Raw genomic sequence first — 27,227 nt, forward strand, 5'->3', positions numbered from 1 at the left:
GACATATACCTAAGTCTGAAGAGCTAGAGTCAGTCGTTCTAGTAAGTGAAATGGCATTGCACTCGAAAAGCAGCTAGTTCAGCTATAAACTCTAACAACGGCACAGTGCTTTTCCCCAGAGACAAACACCCTCCTTGAGTGTGTAGCAGAAGCTCTTTATGTGTTCTTCCCATTTGGTCATAAAGAATATTAAAAAGACTCGTACTCAAGGGTCGAAATTTAATACACTTAATAATCTTTACTGCTTCATCAAGGACCTTCTCAAATGAACCTGGCAATGTTTTGTTAACAGCAAGTCCACAGTAATAACAAATACAATGGTGACTTGTACAGGTTGGTGTCCCTGCCTGGACTCCTGCAAAGGTGCCAGTTTTACCCTGCAAGGCTTTGGCACCATTCATGCCAAACGGTCAGTACAGTGAAAAGGGCAAATAATATCTCAGTGTTATTAAACAGATTGTTTTTATCTCTTGGAACCCCTCAAAGGGCCTCGGGGCCCCCAGGGGTGCCTGGATACTGCGCTGAGAACCACTGCCACCCAGGATACTACCAGTATAAATCCACTCTCTAATCTGCTCAGTGCTTATGTCCTTGTGGGCTTCACATAAAGAAGATTTAAAAGGTTTATTTCTGTCTCCACCCGCCTGCCCTCCCTGCTTAAAAAAAAATTCCATTGTGGAGATTCAACATAAATTGTGTGTATAGAACAAAGAAATTGCGGTACTCTTGATTTCATCAGCATTTTCCTCCCTAACAAAGAAAGCTGCTCCAACAAGCTATTGGGAAAACGATAGTGAGTTACAGGAAATATGACCTGCTCAGCCCCCCTCTATCCCATGTAACACCCAGTCCTCCCGAAACCTTTCACTTCAGGGGTATTTCGGATGAGATCTTAGTAGTGTCCTCAGAAATAATTGGGTGTCCTAATTCAGCCACATGCAAATTAATGCTCCCCTAAAGAGGCCTTATTATAATTTCCAACCCTTGATGTCTACATAATCCCCTATAGTTCTTTAACTTTTTGCTTTCTAACTTCTGTTTACTGATGCACTACTTTTGTCAGCTCAGTCTAGCATCAATTAGTAACACAGTTGTGTTCATTAGGTCTCCCCAGAGCCTTGAGAGAGCTGCTTTGTATTTATTAATGACTACACAGAACACTACTATTTTTCAATAGCATTTAAAAATGAGTAAATTACTGAAGATGAACTATAAAAGAATTTCAAATTTCAAAGGCAAGCACACACACACAAAAAGGCATATTATTTCAAATCACCCATAATACTTGCAAGGTTAATTTTACTTTCAATTTAATATTAAGGGGGGGAGAGTCATATCTAGTCTCCTCTTCCTGTTCTACTTTCAGCATTTTTCATTTTGGAGTAGAAGCCATTTGATTTATAGAACTGAGGTACAGATCTGGTGATTAATTAAGAGCCGGTTTAACAGGTCCAAATTTCAGTATCACACACACCTGTTAAGTAATGCACACCTGATTCAGCAAAAATCCACCCACAAGGTTAATTTAAAAAAATTAAAAAGCAAACAAGAGAGTGAGAGAGAAAGGCATAACTCCACAAACTTAGGTCCAGTTTCATGTTCTCAAGCATAATTCAAAACAACCGACTTGAGATGTATCCGATTTGTACTCTTATTTTGTGAATAATTGCCTGTGTTCTATTAGGTGAAGTCGGAGCTGCCCACACTGCTACAGAATTTGTTACTTAAGGAAATCAGAGAGACCTATCTCCTGTGCCATGAATCTTTCCTACCCAACCAAACTTAAAGGGATGGGGAGCAATTATGACACTCGTTTGCCCTGCTTTTTTTTTTTTTTTTTTTTTTTATTCCCGGTCATTTATGAAATGCAGACGCCGATCTGCAAAAATCACTTTGCATTCATGAAAGGAGCTATGGGAGCTCCCCCTGAGCATCTGGCTATGAGGCAGAAACATACCTCAGTGCACTTCCTTTGTCTTGCACTCCCTCTTTGATGTGCAAGTCACTGGTGGAGTAAGCTGTGATCCCTTTGATGTCGAACTTCTAGACTTTATTGTTACTAGCATGCCTACAAGCAGAGCTGTCAGTCATTTCTCACATCTGAACGACCATGTTTCTTTACGGCACCCCTTTTACAAGCATCAACCCTTAAATACATGTTTTCACATTCCTGCTGATTACCACACTATCTTTGTTGGGGGAGGGCCGTGCTCAAATATAACTACAGCACCCACATTTTCTGTAAACACCCTGAGGCGTCATCAGATGGCTGGTAACCAACCTCCTTCAACAAGAGAAGCCTGAGCACAAAACATATTTCTAGCAAATGAAAACATTCTGAAAACGCTCAAGCCATCTTAACAAGTCAAAATGAGTCGTTTAGCCAATATTTCCCCTAAGCAGCCATTGAAATCACAGAGAAACTTCCAAGCCACGTTAAAAGGGATTCTGAATGCAACAGCAGCAGGAGGCTCAGAAAGTCGGCCAAAACTTCGAGACATCTTCACTCATCTTAAACAACTTTGTTTCTCTGCAATGGGGGAAACAAAAACACTTCTGTTCTACATGGTTTTACTTGTGACAGAAATACTGCTTTTGAAATAGATTTCTGCCAAACCAATTATTCTATTAAACTATTTTCAGAAGCTGCTTGCTGTTATGGATGCAATGTTAGTTAGAAGATGATTTTTCATAATTTAACGTCCGAGGCAAACATATGGCTTTGTATACAACGTGTGTACAGTTTCTTAAATATATACACACAAAACAGGCAATGGGCTCATCTTTAAAATTCTCTGTTGAAAAAGACACGGCTCTAATGTCATTTACCAGCTCCCATCAGATTGACTTCTCAAGCTCCTTTATCACTTCTGGAACTGCTGAATATTATCAAACCCCACTGGGACATTCCACACAAAAAGGAAATAAAGTTAAGGTGCTTACATCACACCAGCCTGGTTTATAATGAACTGCTACCTTTCTGAATAAATGTTTTAATGAAATCCAAGTTCTTAGAGATACTGGATCTCTAATGAGAAATACAATGAGTTTATTTTTCATGACCGAGCTGAGTTCTGTTATTTTCCTTTTGTAAGCTGGCAACATAGAAGATACACTGTTTCTGCCTGCTAATAAACTGCAAACAATATATCAGGAGAGACTCAATTTTGTTGGGTTTCTGGCCTGGAATACTCGGTAAGGAATACAATTACTGTGGTATGCAATGGTTAAGACGATTCCAGGGTTTCCATTTTTACGCAGCCTCCCCGCCCCTAACCTCCTTGGTTTTAACTCAACCATCAAAAATGGAAAAGGCTTTGGGATAGAATTTGATAAAGAAGGTATTTCTGTAATTTACCAGAACTAAGTCTGAGCATATTTATTATTAATATTAATGAAAGCTTGCTTGTTCTTAAATTTATTTAAATCGTTGGCTATAAGTAATCACCTTTTTCTACCTTAAACTTTCACTTCTGAAATGAAGGGATTAGCTGATTGAGGCGCCTTCAGCAATTAAGAGTTGAGACCGGAAATAAGGAAACTAGAAGAACTTCATCCGTTTCCTCCAAGTCTTGAACAAGAATCCAGATCATCTTTCTGTTTGAACGGAAACATTTCATCAAATAGGAGATCTGGAAAAGACCTTGATGGCTATCAAGTCTCTCGAACTCAACAAATGGGGGAAGTGAGCAACTGAAGTAACCTGACAATTATTTGAACAGTAGATTTGGGATAAGAACCCTCATCTTCCCCCACCCAACATGAAGGGGGGTGGTTTCCACCATCCAATGCTGTTTCCCTGCACTGGGGACCAAATGACTCATGTGTAAAGTGAGGGTGTTGAACTTCAGGGGTTTCTCACTTAGAATCATATGGGCAGCTTAAGAAATTAACGATACTTGAGCCCCACCTCAAACCAATAAAATCAGGGCCTCTAGGAGTGCAGGCTGGGCTTGAGAATCTTTAAAAAGCTCTCGAGACAGTCCAATGTGCAGACGCAGTTGAGAACTAAGGGATCAGATGACCTCTAAGCTCCCTCCTGAGTCTACTGCCGAACGTTCACCATCAGCTGGAGAAAATTCTTGGATTGTGTTCCCCGACATTCATCCATGAAGCCATACACATGTCGCAGCCATCGCACTGTGTGCCTGTTAGCCTAGCTGTTGTCACTACCTGTCTTATCTAGCTCGTTTGTGTGTTTACTTAGGTATCACCTACCTCTTCCCACCAGAATGTATACTCGCAAAGGCCAGAGACAAAGCCCACTGTGTTCACTGTGGCTCCTACAATCCACAGCATCATACCTGCCACAATAATGGGATATCACATCACCATGTTCTAAAGAAAGAGGGGTTTGGGGTAGTGGTGTGGAAGGAGGGGGGCTGCCCTCCATATTAGCCAGAGCAGTTCTGTTTCCCCAGCCTAGATTCGAAGCTGTGTGAAGGCAGTGTTGTGGTCATTCATATTTAGCTACCTCCAGTGCCTCGAAGCAGGCAGACCCGCAAGGTGCCCAGGGCTTGAGAAATACTTGTAAATAGGAAGCATCGAAGAGATTGCTGGTGCTAGAACCTTTACTTTGTTGCTGACAAAAGCAACATAGAAAAGACATCACTGTTTCCACTGGAGTTGGCCTTGGCTCCTGTGGCACAATCCCCAGCCTACCCCCACTGAGAAGTCAAAATGGTGGCAAGAGCCAGCCTCTGGGCTCACTAAATGCCAGAAGGCCAGAGCTCCCCAGGAAGACTGATGCAGAAAAGGCATACAGTGTCTGGAAAGTATCACTGGCACCTCCCACACCAAAGTCTCAGGGTGTTCTGCCTCTTTGGGCCACTTGGGGTAACAGACGTGGAGTCTGCCCACCTCCTCCCACGCGCTGGTACAGAATGGCCAAAATAATCAGAAGATTATGTCAAGTGTGTTAATAACATCCAAATAAGGCAGAAATTGCTCATGTTGGGCATCTCTTCCACCCTGAAAGGAGATTCGGTGGCCTCAAGGAAAGCTCATACTTATCCTAATACCACTTACCTTTCTAAGCTTCACTGTCTGCACTAGTCAACGACCAGAGCAATGCTTCCCAAACTTGCCAGATCCCCAGTCACTGGAAGAGCTTTGAGAAATTCAAATTCCTTGGTCTCACCCCAGACTATCGGAAGCAGGATACACGCAGATAGTGGTGGAGAATGGGAGTTTATGTTTTGAATGCTTCCCAGTTGACTGTGAAGATCAACGCTATTTGGGAACCACCGAAGGGCCAGAGGACCCTGTGCCCATCCCAGCTCTGGAAGGTGAGGCCGAGGTTTCACAAAGCGAGAGGACCACCTGAATCAAAAACACCTGAGACACTTTTAAACCCATGCATTCCCAGGCCAGGAGGATGAAATGGACAGAATCAGCCTCTCTCGGCTGGGACGTGGGAATCTGCCTCTGAACAGACTCTCCGGGTTATGAGTTGTGCTCTCAAGTTTCAGAACCCTACTTGAGGCAGGATTTTAGAACGAACCTATGGCTTATTTGGAAGGAAATCCTGTTTGCACGTAAGTATAATGATTGGCTTTATCCAATTACAATACCATTTCATCGTGTGTGTCGCAAATTCTCCATTATTTTAAATGGTATGTCGCTCGTGGAAGCTGCAAACCTTAGAGCAACGGTCTTAAAGCAGCCGTCTCTGGCTAAGTGTGGCTGCCAATCTCTCCGTGCAGTTTTTAGACGCTGATTCACGGCTTCAGAGACACAACTGGGAGGAGGGTGTCTCAGCTCTATAAAAGCACACAGGTGGCCCCTTTATAACCCAGCACACAGGAGGCACTTAATATGTATTTGCTGAAACAAACTTATTTAATTGTTTATGCCCCGTGTTCTGCACAGGATGTGACATGAAATAAACAAATAAAAGAGGGGGGGGAAACCCCAACAACTGAAAAATGAAAATAACATTCTATGAAAAAGAGAATATTTGTCATGTGGTGAAGAATCACACTCCTGGCGGCGTAGTTTAAAAAACGGTTTGCTTCAATAACTGATCTGAAACCTAACCACAAGTCTTCACTTCTGAACCACTATCTTATTTCTATGATGGAAAAGTTTAAACAGCACGTTCTCCTTGCTTTTTCTCCCCGGCTCCTTGTTTTTCACATAAAGAGGCGATTTCATCTTTCCAGTAGGAACAAGGGAGCACTGTCATCCTTTAAAATCTTGGTGATTACCTGTCATTATTATTATCCCGGTTATTCCAGCTCGGCTTTGAAGCCTTGACTTCTTGAGCAATGAGAAATTCATGTAAACCTTTAATTTCATTCTTCTGCAAGGCATCATTTCTTTAAATGATATTAAAGGATCAATACTTATTTTCCTGATTCCAACACAGAAATCAGATTGTTTTGTGACTGTTTCACACTTGATATGCTACCGAAATTTGAGCCTTCAATTCACTCGTATGATCTACTTATCCTAAAAATTACAGAGATGTATTCTTATTTCTGTTTTGTGCAGTGTTTTAAAGCATAAACTCTATATGACGTTCTAAAAACCTATGTAACATATACTCTATATTTTGGGCAAATTGCTTACACTTATATGAACCAAATGTTCTAACCACAAGTCTTCATAAATCAAGTGGTTGATAGTTTTGCATCCATGTTTAAAATTATTTTATTGCTGAAAAAAGCTACAATCATTTACGTCTTTCTAAATGTTTATCTTTTTTGGAAAAAAAAAATAGTTCTAGATTTAAAAAGGGAAAATGCAGATCAAAATGACTTATCTCTTTTTAAGTTTTATTTGAGGGTTGGGGAATAGAATTACTGTTGAAACAAAAAAAAAATTACAAGGATTACCGTAAAGGTCATAATAATTGTTTACTCATAAGCGAAATCTCATTTACATCTTAAAATTTAATATGGAGCCAAACAAAATTTTATAATTCGGCTTTAAAAGTTCCCTTACTATCTTCCAAGCAAACTTTTGAAATTCATTATCACCACCACAGTTACATTTCTAATAACCATTTAAAACAATACATTACACTTTGGAATCTGATGAAGAACGCCCCACAGCAAGTGAGAAAATAATTTCAACCTTTGACCCCCTCCACAAGCCTGATGGGAAATTCACTGGCACCATTATGGCTTTTAGCGTTCCGCGAATAAGTAACCACTAGAGGGCAGCCTTATCTCAGATCTGACACTACTTTGGAGGAAAACACCTCATAAATGCTTCTCAGGTTCCATTAATTATTTTTAGAATATCTTTGATTTTCCTAGATATTTAATAGCCAACTTCAGTTCACCTAAAAGCATTTCTAAATAGGTCAAAAGTCGACTTTCACAAATTACAATCATATCACACAGACCAGTCATGCAATGGCCTCAAGATACAGTCTAACCTATGTATCTTAAAAAATTTAAAACAAAATTTAAAAATCTTTAATCTTGGGGCGCCTGGGTGGCACAGCGGTTAAGCGTCTGCCTTCGGCTCAGGGCGTGATCCCAGCGTTATGGGATCGAGCCCCACATCAGGCTCCTCCGCTATGAGCCTGCTTCTTCCTCTCCCACTCCCCCTGCTTGTGTTCCCTCTCTCGCTGGCTGTCTCTATCTCTGTCAAATAAAGAAATAAAATCTTTAAAAAAAAAAAAAAATCTTTAATCTTTACTACGTGGTAGGTTAAGTGCTGAGTCAATCACACCACAATGGGTGCTCGGGTTCCACTTCTGGCAATAAAATTTCCAGAGGTTCTAGACAAACTTAAGTATGCTTGAGGAAGAAAGACACTGACCAAGGCTGCAGGAAGACTGACGAGAACGAGCACAGTGGAGAGGGACAGCAAAGATTAAGGTCGGAGCTGTGTGTGTTTCATACCATGAGTCTTCAAATAGCTGACAATCTTTCACTTGAAGGATGGATTAAATATGTTCTACACAGCCCCAAAAGAAAGGATCAGAATCGAGGGATTAAAAATACAAAGAAGAGATTTATGCTTGATATAAGAAGAATCTTCTAATTCGAGATGGAATAAGCTATCTCGAACAATAGTGAGTTGCCCGTCACAAAAGGTGTCCAAGTATAACCAGACAACCATTTGGCAGGAATGCTGTGGAGAACCAAATGCCAACAGGACACGTATCTGAGTGAACTTTAAGGTTTCTTCTCTCCCAGACTCTATGAAATAACATTGATTTGCTTTCAGACAAACACGTCTCAATCCAGTCGGCAGAAAAGTAAACACCCATCAAGAAATGAGCTTTTGCAGATCTATCTACTTGGAAACTTTTACTCTCGTGTGATGTTCTAAAACACAACAGATTTCTCAAGAGTACGTCCACCATCATGCCCCTGAGCTGTCATGGAAACAGCCGGGACAGCATTCACAAGCACAGGGCTCCGTCAGCTTTCCACATAAAGGCATATTAAAATTAGAAGATGCGTTTGTGAATGCTCCCTTTGCCTAAAGGTAAGTGGGATACATACAGATAAATCTCTAGTTCAATTCTATCATAATGGAGGTAGGTTATACAGGTTAGCTGCACTTCGTAGTACTCTGTATTCTTTCGGAAGGTAATGCTTACATTTCACCCAGATCCTCTTACAACAAGCAGACTTAATGAAAATCATGGATGTAGAGAGCTAATGATGAGCAAATAAGAATAACCCCATTTGTACCAAATTGATTTTATTAAATAGTAATTTAAAGATATTAGGCTCAGCAAAGCATTACATAATTGAATCTATTTTTTTCTCTTATAAATGCCAGAGTTATAATTTTCACTAACTAGAGACAAAGTTATATCCAGGACATTTTCACAGCTTCCTCCAGGGGAGGCAGCTGTGAAAATAGTAGAAATTAGGGCTCTGGTCCTTGCTTCCCCATTTATCAGCTGGAAGAGCCTGGCTACAGCAACATAACCTCTATGAGCTTCACTTTTCTTCAGCAAAAACCATGAAAGTATCAGTGACTTTCCACGAGGATGAAACGAGATAAGGATGTTTGTAAAACATGAAGTACAAAACAGGTGTAGATTAACTCATCCATCTATGTATTTACGAAATGCCTAGTAAACTTCGGAGGCAATAAAAATCAAAAAATGAAATCACTGGCAAACCTAGGCAATAGGTTGGACATGGCTTTTCATACTCACAGGAGCAAAGATTTTAAATTATCACATTACGTCCTTACGAGATGATGTCACTTTAAAAAGAAAATCCAGAAATAAAAGTTTCCAACTGCTTTCTTGCATTTTGCCCAAGGGCTAATATATGCTATCATCAGTCTATTTAGACCTCTTACCTCTGGACATAATGTTCTGACAATTTACAGAAAAAGCATGCATACCAACAAATACAAAAAAGCTCTGACTATGCATCTCTAAGTCCATGACTCGAAGGCTGGGCTGGAAGGGAGGTATCCTCAGTGGAGGATCTAGAAGCGGGGAGAGGGAAGATTGTCAGTCACTCCTCACAGGGTCAATACGTGGTCTTTGAGATAATATCAAATGTCAATTCATACCTGTTTTCACTGGTGGATCTTTCCAAATTATCTTTTTTTTTTTTTTAAGCAGAGAAACATACCCATGGTGTAGCTGCTGATTCTGAGAGTCTAATTATGGTTTTAATACTTACTAAATATGAAATATGTAGATTAAAGCAGCCTTGATTTCTTACTAATAAGCACTATGAATATTTAGAATGCATCAGAAAACATTTCTATGACGAAGTACTTAGATTTATTCCATGCAATGGGTTTTATTGATGACTAAAATAATTTAAGAGAATTTTAAGAAAACTGAACTCCAACTCTGCCTCCACAGATTGATCTATCCATCTATCTAGTAACTTTTTCTCCCAGTAAATGGCCATTTGTAAATATTATTTTCTTAGACGCCCCTGAGCAAATTACAAAGTGGCTGGGTGCTCCTGCAGGTGCTTTGCAATTATCTACTTGCTGATCTCATCCATTTAATTGTGATGCACTTGGCTGGAAGGGAAAGGTGAGAGAAAAAGGAGTACGGTAAGATCTATTAACGTAGATTTACTAATTTATCTACTAGTTATAAAATAACCCCTAAGATATAAATCATATTTATTCTATCTATCTATCTATCTATCTATCTATCTATCTATCTATCTATCCATCCATCCCTCGGTCTGTCTATTGGACTACTTCCATTTAGAAACTGTATTATTTTATAACTGGGCAGCATCGAGAAATTACATGGTATTCAATTCAAATTGAGGGCAAAGTGGGGAGTATGAGTATGATGTTGTTTTGCATTTCAAGTGATGTGATTCAAATATATAAAATCAAGGGGCTCCTCAAGACAATGGTGCTTTAAAAAATTCTCTACTTGATAGAGGGTCTGAGCTCCCCCTCCTCCCATGGACAGATGGATTCAGAGATCCTCTTTGTCTTTAAAAGAACTGACCCCTCCTTGCCCGATGAACTCTGCCCGGTGGCGCAGCTCTTTGGATTTTCTCCTTTCAAGATCCAGCCATCACCCTTCTCCCAATCCTACCCATCAAAGTTCACAAAAATGGGACAAAAATCCCAGCTAAGGGATACCATTGATGGGGTGCTTGAAATAAGACCAGGGATAAAATTCACATTTCATTGGGTAAAATGAAAGGCCAAATTTTTCAAAACTATAAAATCAAATTTATGCGAGTTGGAAATACTACTAATCACCAACACATAAAATATTTTCAAAGCAGGAAGGTGAAGTTTTGCATTTGCACATGAATTGTGCTGGGGGAAGAATCTATTATGGGACAGAAATTCCCTGTAAGCCTCTCTCCACTCTAACTCCATTTACATGAGCATAGGCTGAGCACTCATGAAGCAAGGGGTATATAATCTACGAAAACTGATGAAGCCCTTGCATTTCCTTTCAGCACTCGGCTGCTGCCTGACATTTGGCCAATGCACTTTTCTGATGAGCAGAACAAGTGCTCCCCTGATTATAGATATTATCGCTGGCTCTCTCTGTTTGCCCAAGAAGCAATCCAAATGGTATTGGAATTTTGTTGTTAATTAAACAAAAACAAAACTGAAAGATGAGACTAGAGTTGCTTAAATGAAGATTTATTACTTCTAAGCATGAAACCACTTTAAGCCTAAACTTATTTGACAACTAACGCAGAGGAAGGATTTTCTTCTTTGGTGAGTTCGAAAGGCCTGATTTAATGATGTTTAAAAAACATAAGTAATCAGCCAACAAAGAGAATGTTTCTCTTTTATGGTCCCTTGTCCTCTCCTCCCCCACCCACATGCATACATGTACCAAAATGCTATATTATAAAGAGTATTTCTGTTTTGCATGAAAAAAATCTAATTATACAAACTCTCTTACACATGGAACCAATTTAACTATTAAAAATAAGAGGCAGTAGGGAAGTATTTAATATGATTCTGGGCCAGTTTTTTTCCCCTTAAATCTGATATGGAAACATTTACAGCATTCCTCATTTTCCCACAAACTATTTTTCTTCAGTTAAAATTTGCACCAAAGCGAGATAATCCCATTAAGACACAGGATGTCAGGATATTGGAAATGAAATATTCTAATTGTCCAGATGCACTCTATTTCTTTCTCTCTTTCTCTCTCGCTCACGCTTATGGAAAAACTGCATTGCCAGTACTTCTGAACTACTTTTCTCAAAGCACATTACTATGAATCTATTATCTAATGGCAGCCAGAGGTCACTCCGAGACAAATGTGTGGGCTAGAGCTTTTGGGGGATGTTGGCGGTTGTGTGATTCTCATGATTGTATTAGTAAGGGATAGTACCGAACTTTGTACTAGGGTTACAAAAGCAAAATCCGCTGTACTGGGAAGCATCAACATCAGATTACAATATGAAAACATACTTTCCTTATTGTTTGGTGGTTACTGTTCATGAGGGGAAATAGTCTTAGCTTTCCACCCTTCCCCCCAATCACCACAAATTATACTACATAAAATGGATAAAGATTGGCAGTGACATCTTCCAAATAGCAAAATCTATTTTATAACTTAAAGGAAAAAAAAAAAACAGAAGAAAATGTCTTGACTACAAAGGCTGTTTGAGTCATTTTACTCTTACAGGATTAATAAAACGCAGGAAATAGCATAAAAGTTTTTTTGAGGGGGAGGGGAGGAGCATAGATTTCTTTTACCAAAAAAAGTCCGTAAGAAAACCAACATTTTTAATTTACAAAATGATTTTAAGTGCTTAAGAACGTGTATCGCAAGGAGGTTTTCCCTCCTTTACCAGATGCTTATTCTAAACATGATTAAACCCCGTTTTCCGAAAGCCACGAGGGACAGAGAAAATTTGCCGTGGGTACGTCGTATAGAAAGATTTCATCTCAAGCAGCTCATCGTAGTGTCCACCACGTTTCGGCCTGTTAATAATTAATAAAAGAGATGCCACCCAGTCTCTCGTGAAGAAAGGCAAAGCTCGGTGATCCGAAAGTAAGCGCAGCTCAGATGCCGAACTAGTGTCCTTCATCCTCGACTGCAACAAAACCTCAACCTACCAACCGTTTAACGAGCTCCCGGCGCCCGCACGGATGGGCAGAACCCGCAGACAGTGTGGGTCCGCGAAAACGCTGCGCATTAGGGGAGCCCCGTGCGCCGCAAACAGATGGGGTTCTAAATCCCCGCTCCCAGCGGCCGGGTCCGCGAAGCCGCTCGGGCAGATTATCTCCCCGGAGGAACCTGCTGGCGCACAAGCGGGCAACGTGCTGCTGGCTGAGTTTCTCCAGGGCTGTTTGCAGGAGTCCTGAGAGCGTGGCTCGGTTTCTCCCGGCCGCACAGGCGACTTCCTGCACACCTCCAAACTTTGGCTCTCGCATTAGAAACTTCCCTGACTTGCCTCGGTTTCTTTCCCCCTCACCTGGGAAGACCTCGAATCAATCCTCTTTTCAACTAGTCCCCCCTGCCATCCCCACCAGCCTGCTAAGGAATCCTGATCTGGGCGGAAGGCCGGGCGGGGAGACTAGACCGCGACTAACCCGCGCGGGTCGGCCCTCACCGCGGTCTAACTTCCACCGCTGCCCGCGACTCCTGTGGGCAGGGTTGCCTCCCCACGTCCATCCACAACCCAAAGTATCAAAGTGGGGGTGCGCTGCGGCTGCGGGCGGCAGCCCAGAAAGTCTTGGCACGCTCGAGAAGCCCGTCTCGCTCGGGCCCGGGCGCTTTCGGAAGTAGCCGCGGCGGGACGCAGAGCGAAACGGCCGCACTTTCCCGGGCCGCGGCCGCTCGTGGCCTCTGGGCCGCCACCGGGGGGTGGGGAGGGGGTAGGGCGCAAAGCCTGGGGCGCTGACCAGTCCCCAGGGATGACATCGCGTCGGCGCGCACGCACGGCCCGCCCCGGCCGCAGCGCCTTCCCTACGTAGGCCGGAGCTGTCCGGGGTGCGGGCCCTGGGGACCCACCGCGGGCGTCCCCGGCTTCCTCCGAGCTCCCCAGATCCTCCCCTCCCTTCCAGAAGCGCCGCGACTGCCAGCAAACTTTCTTCCGAGAGCCCCGCCGGGCGCCAGGCGGACCCGGGCGGCTGACAGGAGTCAGAGGGGGCGGAAGAGGGGGGTCCAGCCCGTGCGCCTTTGCCCCCTACAGGAGGCAGGCTGATCCCGCGGCCGAGCTCAGGTGGCGCCGCTGTTGGGGCCCAGAAGGCCCTGGCAGGGCTCCGGCGCCCAGCCCGGGGCAGTACGTGCGCTCGGGCAGGCGCGCCCACCCCTCCCCCTGCGCGCCCTCCTCCCCGCCCCCCGGAGCAGCCAGCCCACCCGGCCCCGGCGGGGCTCCCGGCTCACCTTTCATCGCTGCGATCACAAAATACATCATTTAAGCCGCGGTGCGGAGAGCGCAGGGAGAGCCGATGGTCCGACCCCGGAGCCCCCTCTGCCGCCGCCGCGCCGCCGCCGCCCGAGCCACAGCAGCAGCTGCCGCAGCTGCCCGCCCGCCGAGAGCCATCCCGAGCCATAAGAGGCTCCATGTGACCGGCTGACATCACGGCCGCCGCTCTGTTTACACCGCGCCCCTCAGCTTCCTCCCCGGGCGGGAGGCGGGAGGCGGGAGGCGGGAGTCAGGCGCGCCCCAGCGCCGCGCCCCGCCCCGCCCCCGCGGGCAGGTGAGCGGCGGCGGCTCGGCGGGCGCACCCTAGCCCGGCGCTGCCCTGCCGCACCCCCGGCCCGCGCCCAGGCCCCCAGCCTTCTCTTCGCCTCCCAGAGCACCTGTGGTCGCCAGGGTGCTCTGTGCACTCAGCGCCCGGCGGAACGCGCGCCTGACCACTTTCTGCCCCTACCCCCTGGGGCAAGGGGCACGCAACCCGACGCCACTCTCCGGCTTCCTTTCCGGAGCCCCCGGGGCTTTAAATACTCCAGTTCCTCGGAGGAAAAGAAGGGTTTGGCCTGGGGGGCCGTAGTTACCCTCATTTCCCAGAGCGCCCCAGGTCTATTCGGACGGTAGGGCCCCCTACGGGGCCGTGGAGAACGCTGCCACTCGGACCTTGCCCGGGAGTGGAGTAAGTGCTTCCTAAGTCTTTCCTGGGAGACTCGGCCTGGGCAGGGGGAACTCTGCCCACCCATTCGCTGGGAATCGCCATCACACCAACTTCACCAAAGGTCTTGTTTATACCTCCCTCTTCCCCCAGGAACACTGTTACCTGGAGGGAGAGCAGAAAACTCTATGTGAATCACCTAAATGATAATCCAATCGTCAGCCGACTTGAGCCACTAAATTCCCAGGCTCTTCCATATCCATCATTGTCACCAGAGAATCCATCTACAGGTGGGCAAGACTCTAGTTTTCACACCCGAAAAATGAGATCTTGTGGCACTTTGGGCAGGAAAACAAAAATACCTCGAAAGGTAAACTTCGTGAATTTTAACTTAAAACTAAGACTTATTCCCTCTGAACTTTGAAGCTTAATCCTTTTTACTGGCCTATGGAAACTTAAATCTTGACAGTATTATTAGATGAATCTCTTTAGGATGAATTTCAGGTGCTTCATACCCAGAGTCTGCATTATTTAAAACTTTGCCGTATGTCCATAACATAGACCATAACAAGAAAAAAATCTCAAAAGCCCAGTTTGCATACCTACTACTGTTCCTTCACACAACTTCAATTCTGCTTTCTTTTCTGATGGTCTGTATTTCCATTTACAACTCAAAATATTAGATAGTTATTAGTTGATGCCTTCATGCTGATTAAATAAGGAGAGTCCTAGCATTTTCCCCCCATATTACTGAGTTGTCCTTGCCCCTGAGTTGGGCTGTGATTTAAAACACAGGCAGACAATTAGCTCTGTAGAAAACTAGGATTCATATACTCCCCACCATCTCCAGCCTCCTTTTCAAGGCAAAATTTACGCAGTCCTGATGTAGAAGGTCAGAAAAATTCATGGTATCTTAAATCAAGCCATAGCTTTATAAAAGTTTGATTTCAGCTAAAGCCATCCTAACAGAGTCTTTCCTTTATTTTTTTCCTTTTTAATTTAAATTCAGTTAGCCACCTTATAGTACACCATTAGTTTCAGATGTAGTGTTCAATAATTTATCAGTTGCGTCTAACACCCAGTGCTCATCACATCATGTGCCCTCCTTAATGCCCATCACCCAATTACCCCATCCCCCTACTTTAGATTTTTTTTTCAAATAAAAACCACAAAAATAAGAAATTACGAAAGTGTGAAGAAAGACCTACCCATGTTAATTCAGCTGTCCAGCCATAGCAAAGTGGACAAGAGTTTCAAATGAATCAACCATACCCACTTTGATGTTTACAATTATGAAATTAAATCACACCACCTTCCCATGATGCAACTGTATCTCCCAATGAGGCAACACCCCTCAGTTACATTGACACCATCCTTCATATTTGGTTCTTGATTTCTCTTGTCCTAAGTACTTTATAACAAGGAAGAGTGAAGCCAAGCTATCCAGTAGATAGGTCCCAGGTACAATTGTCTTTCCTTTGTACCATTGAAGGATGGAAAGACATCAGGGACTGCATGCTTCTAGGTAAGTTCTTCATATTCATTGCAAATGAATCCATATACACAACTCAGAAAATTCGCAATGTTACTTTAAAACAGTATCCTGTTTTAGAAAACAATGCTTTGAAAATGACCAAATCCATTAGCTCTAGCCTGCCTGTCAGACATCTGACTCCAAGGTAAATAGTCTTACATTACTAGTAATCGGTATTTATTTCCAGACCATTTCAAATGAAATCGGTAATTGGGAATGACATGTCACGTGACATGTGTGCTCCTGCAATTACAAGTAGTAGAATCAGTCATCCTATAGATATGTCCCCAATAGAAATATAATCTCATAATACTTATTTGAAATATTTACACATTTATTCAACAAAGACATTTCCAGGATAATGTAATACTGACCTTAGCCTTTGGAAATGTATTTCATTCTAGTCCTACAAATAATGAGCAATAGAATTTCAGATATTAAGTCTTAACCTTCTTGTGTGGCTAGATGCTATTTGTAATACATGCCTCTATTAAATGTCTTCAGCTTTTAACCCAGGGTATTATATTGTTCTTTATATTAACACAAAGCTCTCATGAAACTTTGAAAGTAAAAATGAGAGGCTGTTTAAAAAAAAAAAAAACTACCTTGAAATACAAACTTTCTATGGAGTTATGAATCCTCCACCAAATAAATCAGACAGGAATGAAAGGATCCATACTCCCCTTCAATACTACCAAATTTGAGCCATAAATGATGCACATTTCAGTGCAAACTCTTACCAACTATATATTAAAGGTAGGAATAATTATTTGGATTATAATAAACAAACGTTTATGGAGTACCTACTATGGGGGAAAACAGTGTTAAGCAATATGTTCTTCCCATTTAAATATTTTTTTTACCAAGTGTTCTGAAAATAGAAAAGGAATATTGCTTACACGAAGATAATCATACAGGATGGGAATTCTTTACCATGTATAGAATTATGTTACACATTACTTTTTGATTCAAATGTTTCTGTTGGCTAATCTCAGAAAAGGAAGGCACCCTGCATACTTACAAATGCGTGTAATTCATTTCAGAGTCCTCTAGAGATGCTAACAGCCCCACATGGGGTCCCTATGTACTGGGTTTCACATGTGGTCTGTCACTTAGCAAGAAAGTGGAGAGACACCTCTGATGCTGGGTTGTTCCCAAATGCCTATGAGGAAAGCCTGCTGTATTTCTACAGGATATCTAGACTGAAATGTAACCAGTCAATTGGTGCCAATCTTCCCACTCTCAGAGATTAAATAAAGCAATGATACTTTATGAGGGTATATTCGATTTTCAACCAAATGGGGTTTGGCATCCCACACTGAATCACACTACAGCACTGCTATTGGGGAGAATGGCGAACCAATGGGTCAACAGATTTATCTTGAGTGGCCAAGGAACTCCCAGCACAAGGATGATTTGAAAGTTTGCTGCTGCACGTGAGAGAGCATTCTGGCTCTGTGTCTCACCCAGGCCCTGATTCTCCTTTCTAGTGCGTGGCAGGCTGCTAATTCAATTAATTTCTTTCTAGCTGAACAAGGAAGGGATCACTGAAAGGTTAATGTGGTCTTGGGCAGCTTGATTCAGCTGAATCCTTAGCCACCACTGCACTGTGATCCGTAGGACTTGGGCCATTCTGACCGACATAGAGCCAGGGGACCAGGTCTCCTGTAGACCAAACCGGGTCAGACCCAGAGAGTTCTAAATAAGACTACTTGAAAAGCTACAGAGAAGGCACAAACTTACCTATAATACTTGACAGAACATTTATCAAATGGAATAATATTGGCGATACCTGGACACCAGGGGGGACAGAGAGGCCCCCCCCATTTATGGTGGAAGGGGATGAGGATGAACAGATGAATATGGCTTGCTTGCCACTCGTGATTTTAAAACAAATATAGACTTGGATGCACGTGTGTGTCTATGTATACACAGTCCATGAAATATGGGGAAATAAACTGCACTTCGGTGGCAAGAGACATCTTGAATTTGACACACTCACATGCACACACATAGTTCACATTATCAAGCACATTCACTGAATGTATATTATGGGCCTGCTATTGTCCTGGAGAATCAAACAAGAAGCTCTCTAGTCAGTTGACCTTGGCTCTGAAAACCATAGAGAAGTCAGCTCTCTGAGTCATCCGAGCAGCCCTCAAGGAAAGCAGTGTCTGGTTGCCCATTGGAAAGACGTTTGCACAGCACTTTGCCTATCACAGTTGCCAGATGGCTCCAAATTATTAGTGTGGTTATTAGTGTCATGGGATGTTGGAGGTGGAAGATTTGGCTGGATTGAGACAATGGTGAAGGGATTCTGAGATTTCTGGAACCACATATCTCATACATCTATTGGGAAATTCAAGAACTGGCGGATGTTTTGTAACCATCACAATGAGGGGAAGGGTGAAGTTCACAGACATACAGATGTGAGCAACCGCCACAGAATAGGTAGGTAGCAGGTGTCTTACTACACACACACACACACACACACACACACACACACACACACACACCTGCCAAGGCAGCAAGGAAGGAGATGCACATCAGAGGCCAGAAGGGCCCCCGTCCCTTGTGTTCCCATGGGGCGTTCTCACCTCACTCCTGCAAAGGGCAGGGGTACAGGCCATTCAGGAAATGATATTTTTAGTTAAAAGAATACGACAAATAGAAGCAAACTCAGAACCTGGAGCCTGGGTTCAAGCTTCACACTTAACTAGCTAACCTTGGGTGAGTCATTTCTCCTCTCAGGCCCCTTACCTGTCAAATGAAGGAATGGGAATGGACCTTGAAGGGCTCCTGCAACTCAAACATCCCACAGCTACGTTCAGGATCACATCCTAGCCACTTCTTAGGAACACCATCCCCTTCTCTCAGCTGTGCCACATCAACTTACCTCTCCAAAGAGGCTTCTTTGTGTCACTGAACTCTGTGGTACGGTCGAATGAGCTCTAACATTAGACAGAGCTGGGCCCCAAACCAAACCTTATCCCACTCACTAGCTGAGTGATATGAACAAACCTTTGTTTCCTCATATGTGAAGTAAGGCTGGTAGCGCCTTGAAGGGCCACTGGGAGGATTAAACAATTTAAAGAAGGATCGAGTGACTATGTCTTAGTGGGGCTTCTGAGCAGAAATACCATCACCACCCCCACCAGCCCCTGCTTTGTTGTACACACAGAGCCTATGCTTGGCATAAATTATTGACCTTAATAAGGTTTGTGTTGAAATGACTATTAGAAAGAACTTTTGCTAAGCTTTTTACAATTTTGAAACCATGTGTATGTGTGTGTATGTATATTAAACAAGCATTTATTAAGCACCTGCTAAGTATTGGGAATACGAAGATGAGTACAAATTAAATTATCCCTTGGTCTAAGGGGCCTCGTGGTCTCACTTTCTTACGTCTTATCTCCTATAAGAGCAGAAGCTCCCATCCAATGAAGAATGTAAACATCTGGGCGTTACAATTTGAAGAATGCGTGTCGGGACATGCAGAGGGAAGGAAAAAGATTAAGACGTGAGACCTTCCCTCAAAGAGCTTGCCATTTAGCAGGGAAATGAATACCATACTTACAATGTAAAGCAGAATAAGTGTTCCAGAAATAAGGTGCTATGTAAGCCAAGAGTAAGAGGGGCTACTTTGTGTAAGGTTAATCTTCAATTTTATGAGAAAAGGACTTCATGGAAGAGGTACCACTGGAACTACGCTTTGAAAGACAAATCGAATCTAGTGGATAGAAAAAGATGTTAAGAACATCTTAACAGGAGGGGCGCCTGGGTGGCACAGCGGTTAAGCGCCTGCCTTCGGCTCAGGGCGTGATCCCAGCGTTATGGGATCGAGCCCCACATCAGGCTCCTCCGCTATGAGCCTGCTTCTTCCTCTCCCGCTCCCCCTGCTTGTGTTCCCTCTCTCGCTGGCTGTCTCTATCTCTGTCAAATAAATAAATAAAATCTTAAAAAAAAAAAAAAAAAAAAAAGAACATCTTAACAGGAGGGCAGAACCCAGATAAAAATACAGAGAAAGAAAATGCCTCTCTTACTTAAGAAACTAGTAATGAAGGTTCACAGCAACATAAAGTGCATATAGACAAGGAGCAGAGACAGCTCAAAACGTAGGTTGCTACTATTTCTTCTGCTTTTCCTCACAGTGCCTCGCACAGACCTTCGCAAACTATATACATTCAAAGAAGGAGTTTCGAAAAAATAATTGAGGGCAGAAGAAGAGAATTGTGCTTTAGAAAAGAAATCTCTTCGCTGCTCACCCATTTCCTAGTCTTATCATAAGGATTAATAGTTGGTTTGATAGTCATAAAGTTAAATTACACTTAATAAAACACATAGAGCAAAAGAGTTCCACATCACAGCACACAGAGGAAGAATAAAACTGGAAATGGGTGTTATTTCATCAGAGCGAAAAGCTAAGCAGGGCATTTTAGGATGAACAAGATAAATTGAATGTTATTTGATTTTGTATCTCATCCATTTAAGTTCTGAAAATTATCTGCGGCAGTGCTATTAATATAGATGCTTTGTATACAGGCCGTATTTTATTTTTTAAGAAGTATCTTAAAAATATATTTTCAAATAATGGAGAAAAGATAAGCAGTTACAGATGGTTCTCTCTATTTTTGTCATGCATGATCAAGGGCTGCAGAGTACGTGGGCTTCGTTGGGAAATCCGAGTCTCGCAGCTAGGAGCATTCCAGGAGCAAATGCTGGCATTATTTTGCTTTCACAGAGAAAATATGTTTCTGTTCAGCCAAGCAGAGTAATCAATTATTCTGCATTATGAAATACTCATTTTATAACTATTGACATTTCAGACAGTTGTGCCACATGTCAATAGTCGTTCTGATGCTCGCATTTAAGCTCCGGCTTACAGGATGGGATTCGTTTGGCTGACAGTGTTTGATCAGAAGTCTCTTCGCTGCTCTCAGAAGCACACCTATTATTTATGTCCAGTCCTGCACTGGGGAAGTATGCTTTGAGTACTGAGACAAGAATAGATTTGGGTATGTTCTTCTGTCTTAATAAAAAAAAATGTTAAAATTCTTCTAAATATGTTCGATTCACATTAAAAAAAAATCAGCGCTCTTCCCTTCCATTTTGTAAGATGGAGGTAGATTAAATGAGGCATATTCGATTCAGAAGATGCCAAACTTCACATTCGATTTGGAGAATCCAGGGGAGCCTTAGGTCCCCAAAGATAACTTTCCAAAATCAAAAGGGCTTTCCAATAATTATCAACACTGTTGTTGCTTCTTTTACCTCTCCCATTGGTTAACGATTCCTCGGGATTTACTCTGTGGCAGGCACTTATTTTATGCTCTTTTAAACATTTAATTCACCCCAAACTCTCTCTTTACAGATGAGAAAACTGGAGCACAGGGAAATTAAGTAACTTGCTGGGAACAGAAGGCTAATAGATGGTGGACCCTTAAGAACAGTCTTTGAAAGTGGATTCTAGGGTGTGCACTCTTAACCAGCATGCTATGACTCTCAAAATTGTAACAAATTTTTCCTTGAATTGAGCCTTACTCAGTATTTTGAAAATGGCAAGCTGACTTCTTCAGGAATAAAAAATTACTACTCTAATAAATTTTAGGCATGTGTGCAAGAAATTCTTTTATCACTAGCTCCTATAATTGAGCAGGGTTAGCATGTGTCATTATGAATTATTGCACAATTTAGTAAATTATTTAATTACTTACTAATGAAGAAGCATACTATACACAGTTGTAATTATCTTGTTTGAAAACAATGTTGCCATTTGTACATTTAAGAAACACTTGCTACATGTTAACTCTTAAGGGGAATTCTTTCTTATTTTGGAATAATTAAACAACTCTAAATATTGGTAATGGAATGTCCAATAGGGCTGCAAGGAAACTAAAAACTACAAAAGCCAACACTGCATTTCTAAAAGACTTCAAAAGAACACATCTGTTAAAAACATAAAAAGCAGTAATTTTTTTAGTTCACCCTATTCTACTGAAAAAGCATGAGACAGGGATATTTGCTGATTTCACTTTTCCAAATCACATCATTGATGCTCTTTTCGTAGTGTTTGCAATATATCACCTAGTATAGCATTTCCTTCACCTATTTAATCACCTAGCAAATGGCTTTGATGGTATAATAATCTTAAGCACAGTCACTTAATTTTCCATGCAATTTGAATAAATCGTTGTCCATATTTATTGACTATAGTCATGCATGACCCTGTTCTTTATACACAGACATAGTGCATATACGGCTTTTAGATGTTTTGACAGCACATCTTGAATATGGATAAAAGTAACTTTTAAAATGTCATAATACAAGTAAGAAAGAGTGACTTGTTTACGTAAGTGATGGTACACATTATTGAGAAACTACTGATACATATTATCGCATTTGTTGTAAAGGCTTAAGTACAATAATGGTCTCAGAAAGCCCAACTTGCTCATTCTTCCAAAGGCAAGGTATATATTGTACGGTGAAGGTGACTTTTATCAGCCAGAATGTAATGGTGACTTGATTTACATCTTTGCTCCTTGAAATAGAACAGAGGGAATATGACAAAGCCATTGAAAACACGCAAGAATAAAAAAGACAAATACCAGAACTGGAAGACACTCAAAGAGGTCAGGTGCTAGGTTTTCCTGCTTCCAAGGATGTGAGCAGTTAAACCACCCATGTTTCACAGTTGCCTACCATTAAATAATCACCTATAAGCAAGATAAGTGATAGTATCATATTTTTTCTATTGTCCTGTTTTCTTCTCTTTTGTCCTAAGACCAAAATGCCATCTAACTGGGTAATTCAAATCAAACAAAAGTTTTGCCCTATTATGAATAATGCATATATTAGAAGTACAGTATAGATTGCAGATTTCACCATTTGTCAAACAATCAGTAAGAAACTATTTCCTGTAACCAGTAAGAACCAGGTTAAATTTAAGCATTAAAAAATAAGAGAAAAGAAAACATGTTTTATGTGTTCATAGCATCCACTGCTCAATTCATAGGGTAACATGAATTACACGGTGTTTATTTTATACTAATAGTGTTTTATCAACTAGAACTAAAGTAAAACACAGGGAGTGCTCTTTGTTTTAATGGCATTTTCTTTCTTTTTTTTTTTCTCTTTTGAAATACAACTAACGTCTAATGCTATGTTAGTTTCAGGTGTACAACATAATGATTCAACAATTCTATACATTACTCAGGGCTCACCACCATAAGTGTAGTTACCATATGCCACCAAACAACGTTTTTACCATCTTATTGACTACATTCCCTATGCTATACAAGATGGTAGTTTCTGATATTATTGTGGCAAACTAGAAGAATCGTATTTTGATTCATCATTCAAATCTCAGTTTCTTTCATCTCTTATTAAAGTATAATTTACATATATAGTAATACACGCTCTTTTTAGTGTACAGTTCTTCGAGTTTGACAAAGGTATTAATTGAATTACCACCAACCCCATCAATATATGGAAAAGTTCCATCTCCTTTCCTCCCAGATTCCTCTGTGCTCCCCTGGAGCCAACTTATTCCCCTTCCCCGAACCCTGGTAACCACATAGCTGTTTTCTATCCCTATAGCTTTGCCTTTAAATAGACAGCGAGAGAGGGAACACAAGCAAGGGGAGTGTGAGAGGGAGAAGCAGGCTTTCCGCCGAGCAGGGAGCCCGATGCAGGGCTCGATCCCAGGACTCTGGGATCATGACCTGAGCCAAAGGCAGATGCTTAATGGCTGAGCCAGCCAGTCGCCTCTATTATGTGGCTTTTTGACTCTGGTTTCTTCTACTTGGCATGACGCATTTTAGATACATTCCATGTTGCTGAACATATCAATAATTTGTTACTTTCTATTGTTCAGTCATATTCCATCCCACATTCATTCCCTAACTGAAGGACACTTAGGCTGTTTCCATTTTTTAGCATTTACAAATACAGTTGTTAACATTCATGCATAGGTTTTTGTGTGAACGTTTTTCTTTCACTTGGGCAAATATCTAGGACTAGAACTGCTAGTGTGTATGGAATACAGAAGTTCAACAACAAGAAATCCCACATGGTTTTCCAGAGTAGCTGTGCCATTTTACACTCCTATTAGCAACGTCTGAGAGTTCTAGTTGTCCTGAACTCTCACCAGCACTTGGTGGTGTCAGATATTTATTTACCTATTGTCGGTTCTTTTTTTTTTTTTTAAAGATTTATTTATTTATTTATTTATTTATTTATTTGACAGAGACAGCCAGCGAGAGAGGGAACACAGCAGGGGAGTGGGAGAGGAGAAAGCAGGCTCCCAGCATAGGAGCCCCATGTGGGACTCGATCCCGCAACGCCGGGATCACGCCCTGAGCCGAAGGCAGACGCCCAACGACTGCGCCACCCAGGTGCCCCTACCTCTTGTCGGTTCTTGTTATTTGACATAGTTAGGTTCTATAAAGTCAGTAGGACCACCGAAGTGGCAAATATCGGATCATTGGCCCTAGGGGAAATATAGGGTTAGGCTCCTGTGAGCCTGTGCTCATAACATTTTTGTCAATTGATCAATACATAACCTTGTTTTCCATGTCTTTGTTTAAAGACACCTTAGCTGGTGGTACTGTTGGTTCGCTAACATTGAACTCACAGCCGGCGCCCTGACTGAGGCTTTTCTAACGTGTATCTTCTTTGTAAGGCACATCACAGCCTTCTAGTGCTTGAGGACGCGAGCCAACACTTCAGCAGTATGCGTCAGGGCCACTTTAAATAGCAAGGTCACCAACAGAAAGGCTAAAACTTAGGAAAATGGAGCACTAAATAAACTGAAAAGGATTCTTATGTACAGTACAAGAGCTGACACAAGAAGACAGAGCACTGCCTCATCAGACCTTAGCTGGGGACATGTATCAGGACACTCCACCCTTGGGAACAAGTCTGAAAATGGCAACCAGTATTGATTTGGGGGTCATAAACAAATTTTAGTTAGCAGGCAAATTTGCAAATACCCAATCTGCCAATAATGAGAATCAACTCTATCTGTGTATCTATCTGTCTATGATGTATGTATGTCTTTATCTACCTCTTTGTTATTTTTTGCCATCCTACAGTCTCAGTTTAAATGTCACTGCCTTCAGGAGGTCTTGGACAAAATGCTAGCCTCCATCAGATGAGCTTTGGGTTCCCACTGGCATCCTGTTCTTCCCTTTCCGTAAACCTGAATCTTCACACCATGTCCCCGCCCCTCCCCCAGTAATCATTTGTTCTCTTTTGTGTCTTCTTCACTGGATTCTAGAATCTAAGAGGCAGGGCAGATGTCGGTCTTACTCGTCTTTGTATCTCTGTAACACTAAGGCTTAGCACAGTGCCTGGCATATATTAGATGATGGATAAAGTTGTGTTGAATAAATGAATACTTCTTTTGAAAGCAGCATGTGTGGTGGAAAGCACTGGAACTGGAGTTGGAAAATTTGATTTCTTATCCCAGTTCTTTTTTTTTTTTTTTTAAAGATTTTATTTATTTATTCGACAGAGATAGAGACAGCCAGCGAGAGGGGGAACACAAGCAGGGAGAGTGGGAGAGGAAGAAGCAGGCTCATAGCAGAGGAGCCTGATGTGGGGCTCGATCCCATAACGCCAGGATCACGCCCTGAGCTGAAGGCAGACGCTTAACCGCTGTGCCACCCAGGCGCCCCTCTTATCCCAGTTCTAATATCTGGTGGCTATGTGACTGGTAACAAGTTACTTAGAGTCCTTGAACCTCAGTTTTCTTATCTGTAAAATTAGAAAAATACTACCTATCGGGGCGCCTATCACTTAAGCATCTGACTTTGGCTCAGGTCATGATCTCAGGGTCCTGGGATTGAGTCTGGTGTTGGGCTCCATGCTCAGTGGGGAGTCTGCTTGTCCCTCTTTCCCTCCCCTCGCTCGTTCTCTCTCTCTTTCCAATAAATAAAATCTTTAAAAAAAGAAAAATAATATCTATCTTTCAAGATTTTTAAAGACCTTAAAGGTCAGGGAGTAAACATTAAAACCATTAGTATCTGGCACACTGGTCAACCCAATAGTCATTGGATTGGAATGGTTTATGAGGCACAACTAGATGTTTATAACTATATGAGCAACACGAAATATACTGATGAACGGTACGAACAGTGAGTTTATTTAGCCATCCGGATAGTACCAGCTCTTTGTGTATTTAGTGGTATGTACTCAGGGAACTCAAACAGTTTGGAGAATCTTTCACTTCAGAAGTGGAGGTTTTCTGACTCTCCATCTAGCCCCACTCTTCAGGATCAAGGTTGTGACCTCACATAGTCTATGACTATGTCTTCACAAGAACTGATGATTTATCTGTTCCATTTCAAAAATATTTTCTGAATGTTTGAAAGTGATTCTTCAATAACATAATCAGAGTTTGTAGTCTCTGAAAACAAGGTATCTTTTTTTTCTCTTTCAAACACTCCTGATAAAACAAAGGATGAAACGCAGTTAATAAGCATATTATGATTCTACCTGAAATGTTTTCTTAAAAAGATCTATTATGTCCCTAAGGTTTTGAGGGAATAAAAATCAATAATTTCTTTTTTAAAAAAAGATTTTATTTTTAAATAATCTTTACACTCAACGTGGGGCTCAAACTCACAACCCCGAGATCAAGAGTCGCATGCTCCACTGGCTGAGCCTGCTGGGCGCCCCTAATATCAGTAATTTCTATAAAATAATCACCATCCTCCCATGTGCAACTAAGGGTAATGATATAATATAAATGGTAAAATGCAGTGGAAAAGAAGCTGTATAAATAATGCAGGGGTTACATCACTGAAAATGTATACATACGATTGCCTTACAAAATTACGATGATTAGATATGACTAAGTGACCTTGAATAAGACTATTGGTCTTCAGTACATGCAAAACGTGATGATTCACTGACAAAGGAAGCTAATGGCAGGGAGGGAGAGGTGTTACGTTTGTGCATTTGATTACACAGCAGAACAGATAGGCAAAACCTCAGAATCGAGAATCATTATTTTAGGCGAAACCTTATCGTTTCCTAACTTACATTTATATTAATTTTTCTCGAGACGACCTTCTTTAAACGCATGGATTCTTATAGGGAACCTAACAACAGGTCTAAATGAAACCTAGGGTTTAAAACATCATTTGCCGACAGGCATCCTGCAAGTGTTTTCCACAGAGGCACATCACATCCGATTATTTCCAGGCTATTTTAAATG

The 27,227-nt window shown here is 41.9% G+C and overlaps 1 protein-coding gene across 5 annotated transcripts in view; it reads right to left on the reverse strand.

The window, feature by feature from the left end:
- Nucleotides 1-27,227, reverse strand: part of RORA (RAR related orphan receptor A) — a 1,262,587-nt gene that overhangs the window by 81,664 nt on the left and 1,153,696 nt on the right. The window contains exon 1 of one of the 5 annotated variants that reach the window (XM_045815237.2): nucleotides 13,787-13,998. The exons of the other annotated variants lie outside the window; for them this stretch is intronic. Coding sequence (XP_045671193.1) covers nucleotides 13,787-13,817 — 31 coding nt within the window. The 5' untranslated portion in view covers nucleotides 13,818-13,998. Of the gene's footprint in view, nucleotides 1-13,786; nucleotides 13,999-27,227 lie in introns of those variants that run through there. 5 annotated transcript variants of the gene reach the window in all.

Source organism: Ursus americanus, chromosome 36 (assembly GCF_024610735.1).
Source record: "Ursus americanus isolate L20-20 chromosome 36, mUrsAme1.1.p, whole genome shotgun sequence".
In the NCBI taxonomy this organism is placed as follows: Eukaryota; Metazoa; Chordata; class Mammalia; order Carnivora; family Ursidae; genus Ursus; species Ursus americanus.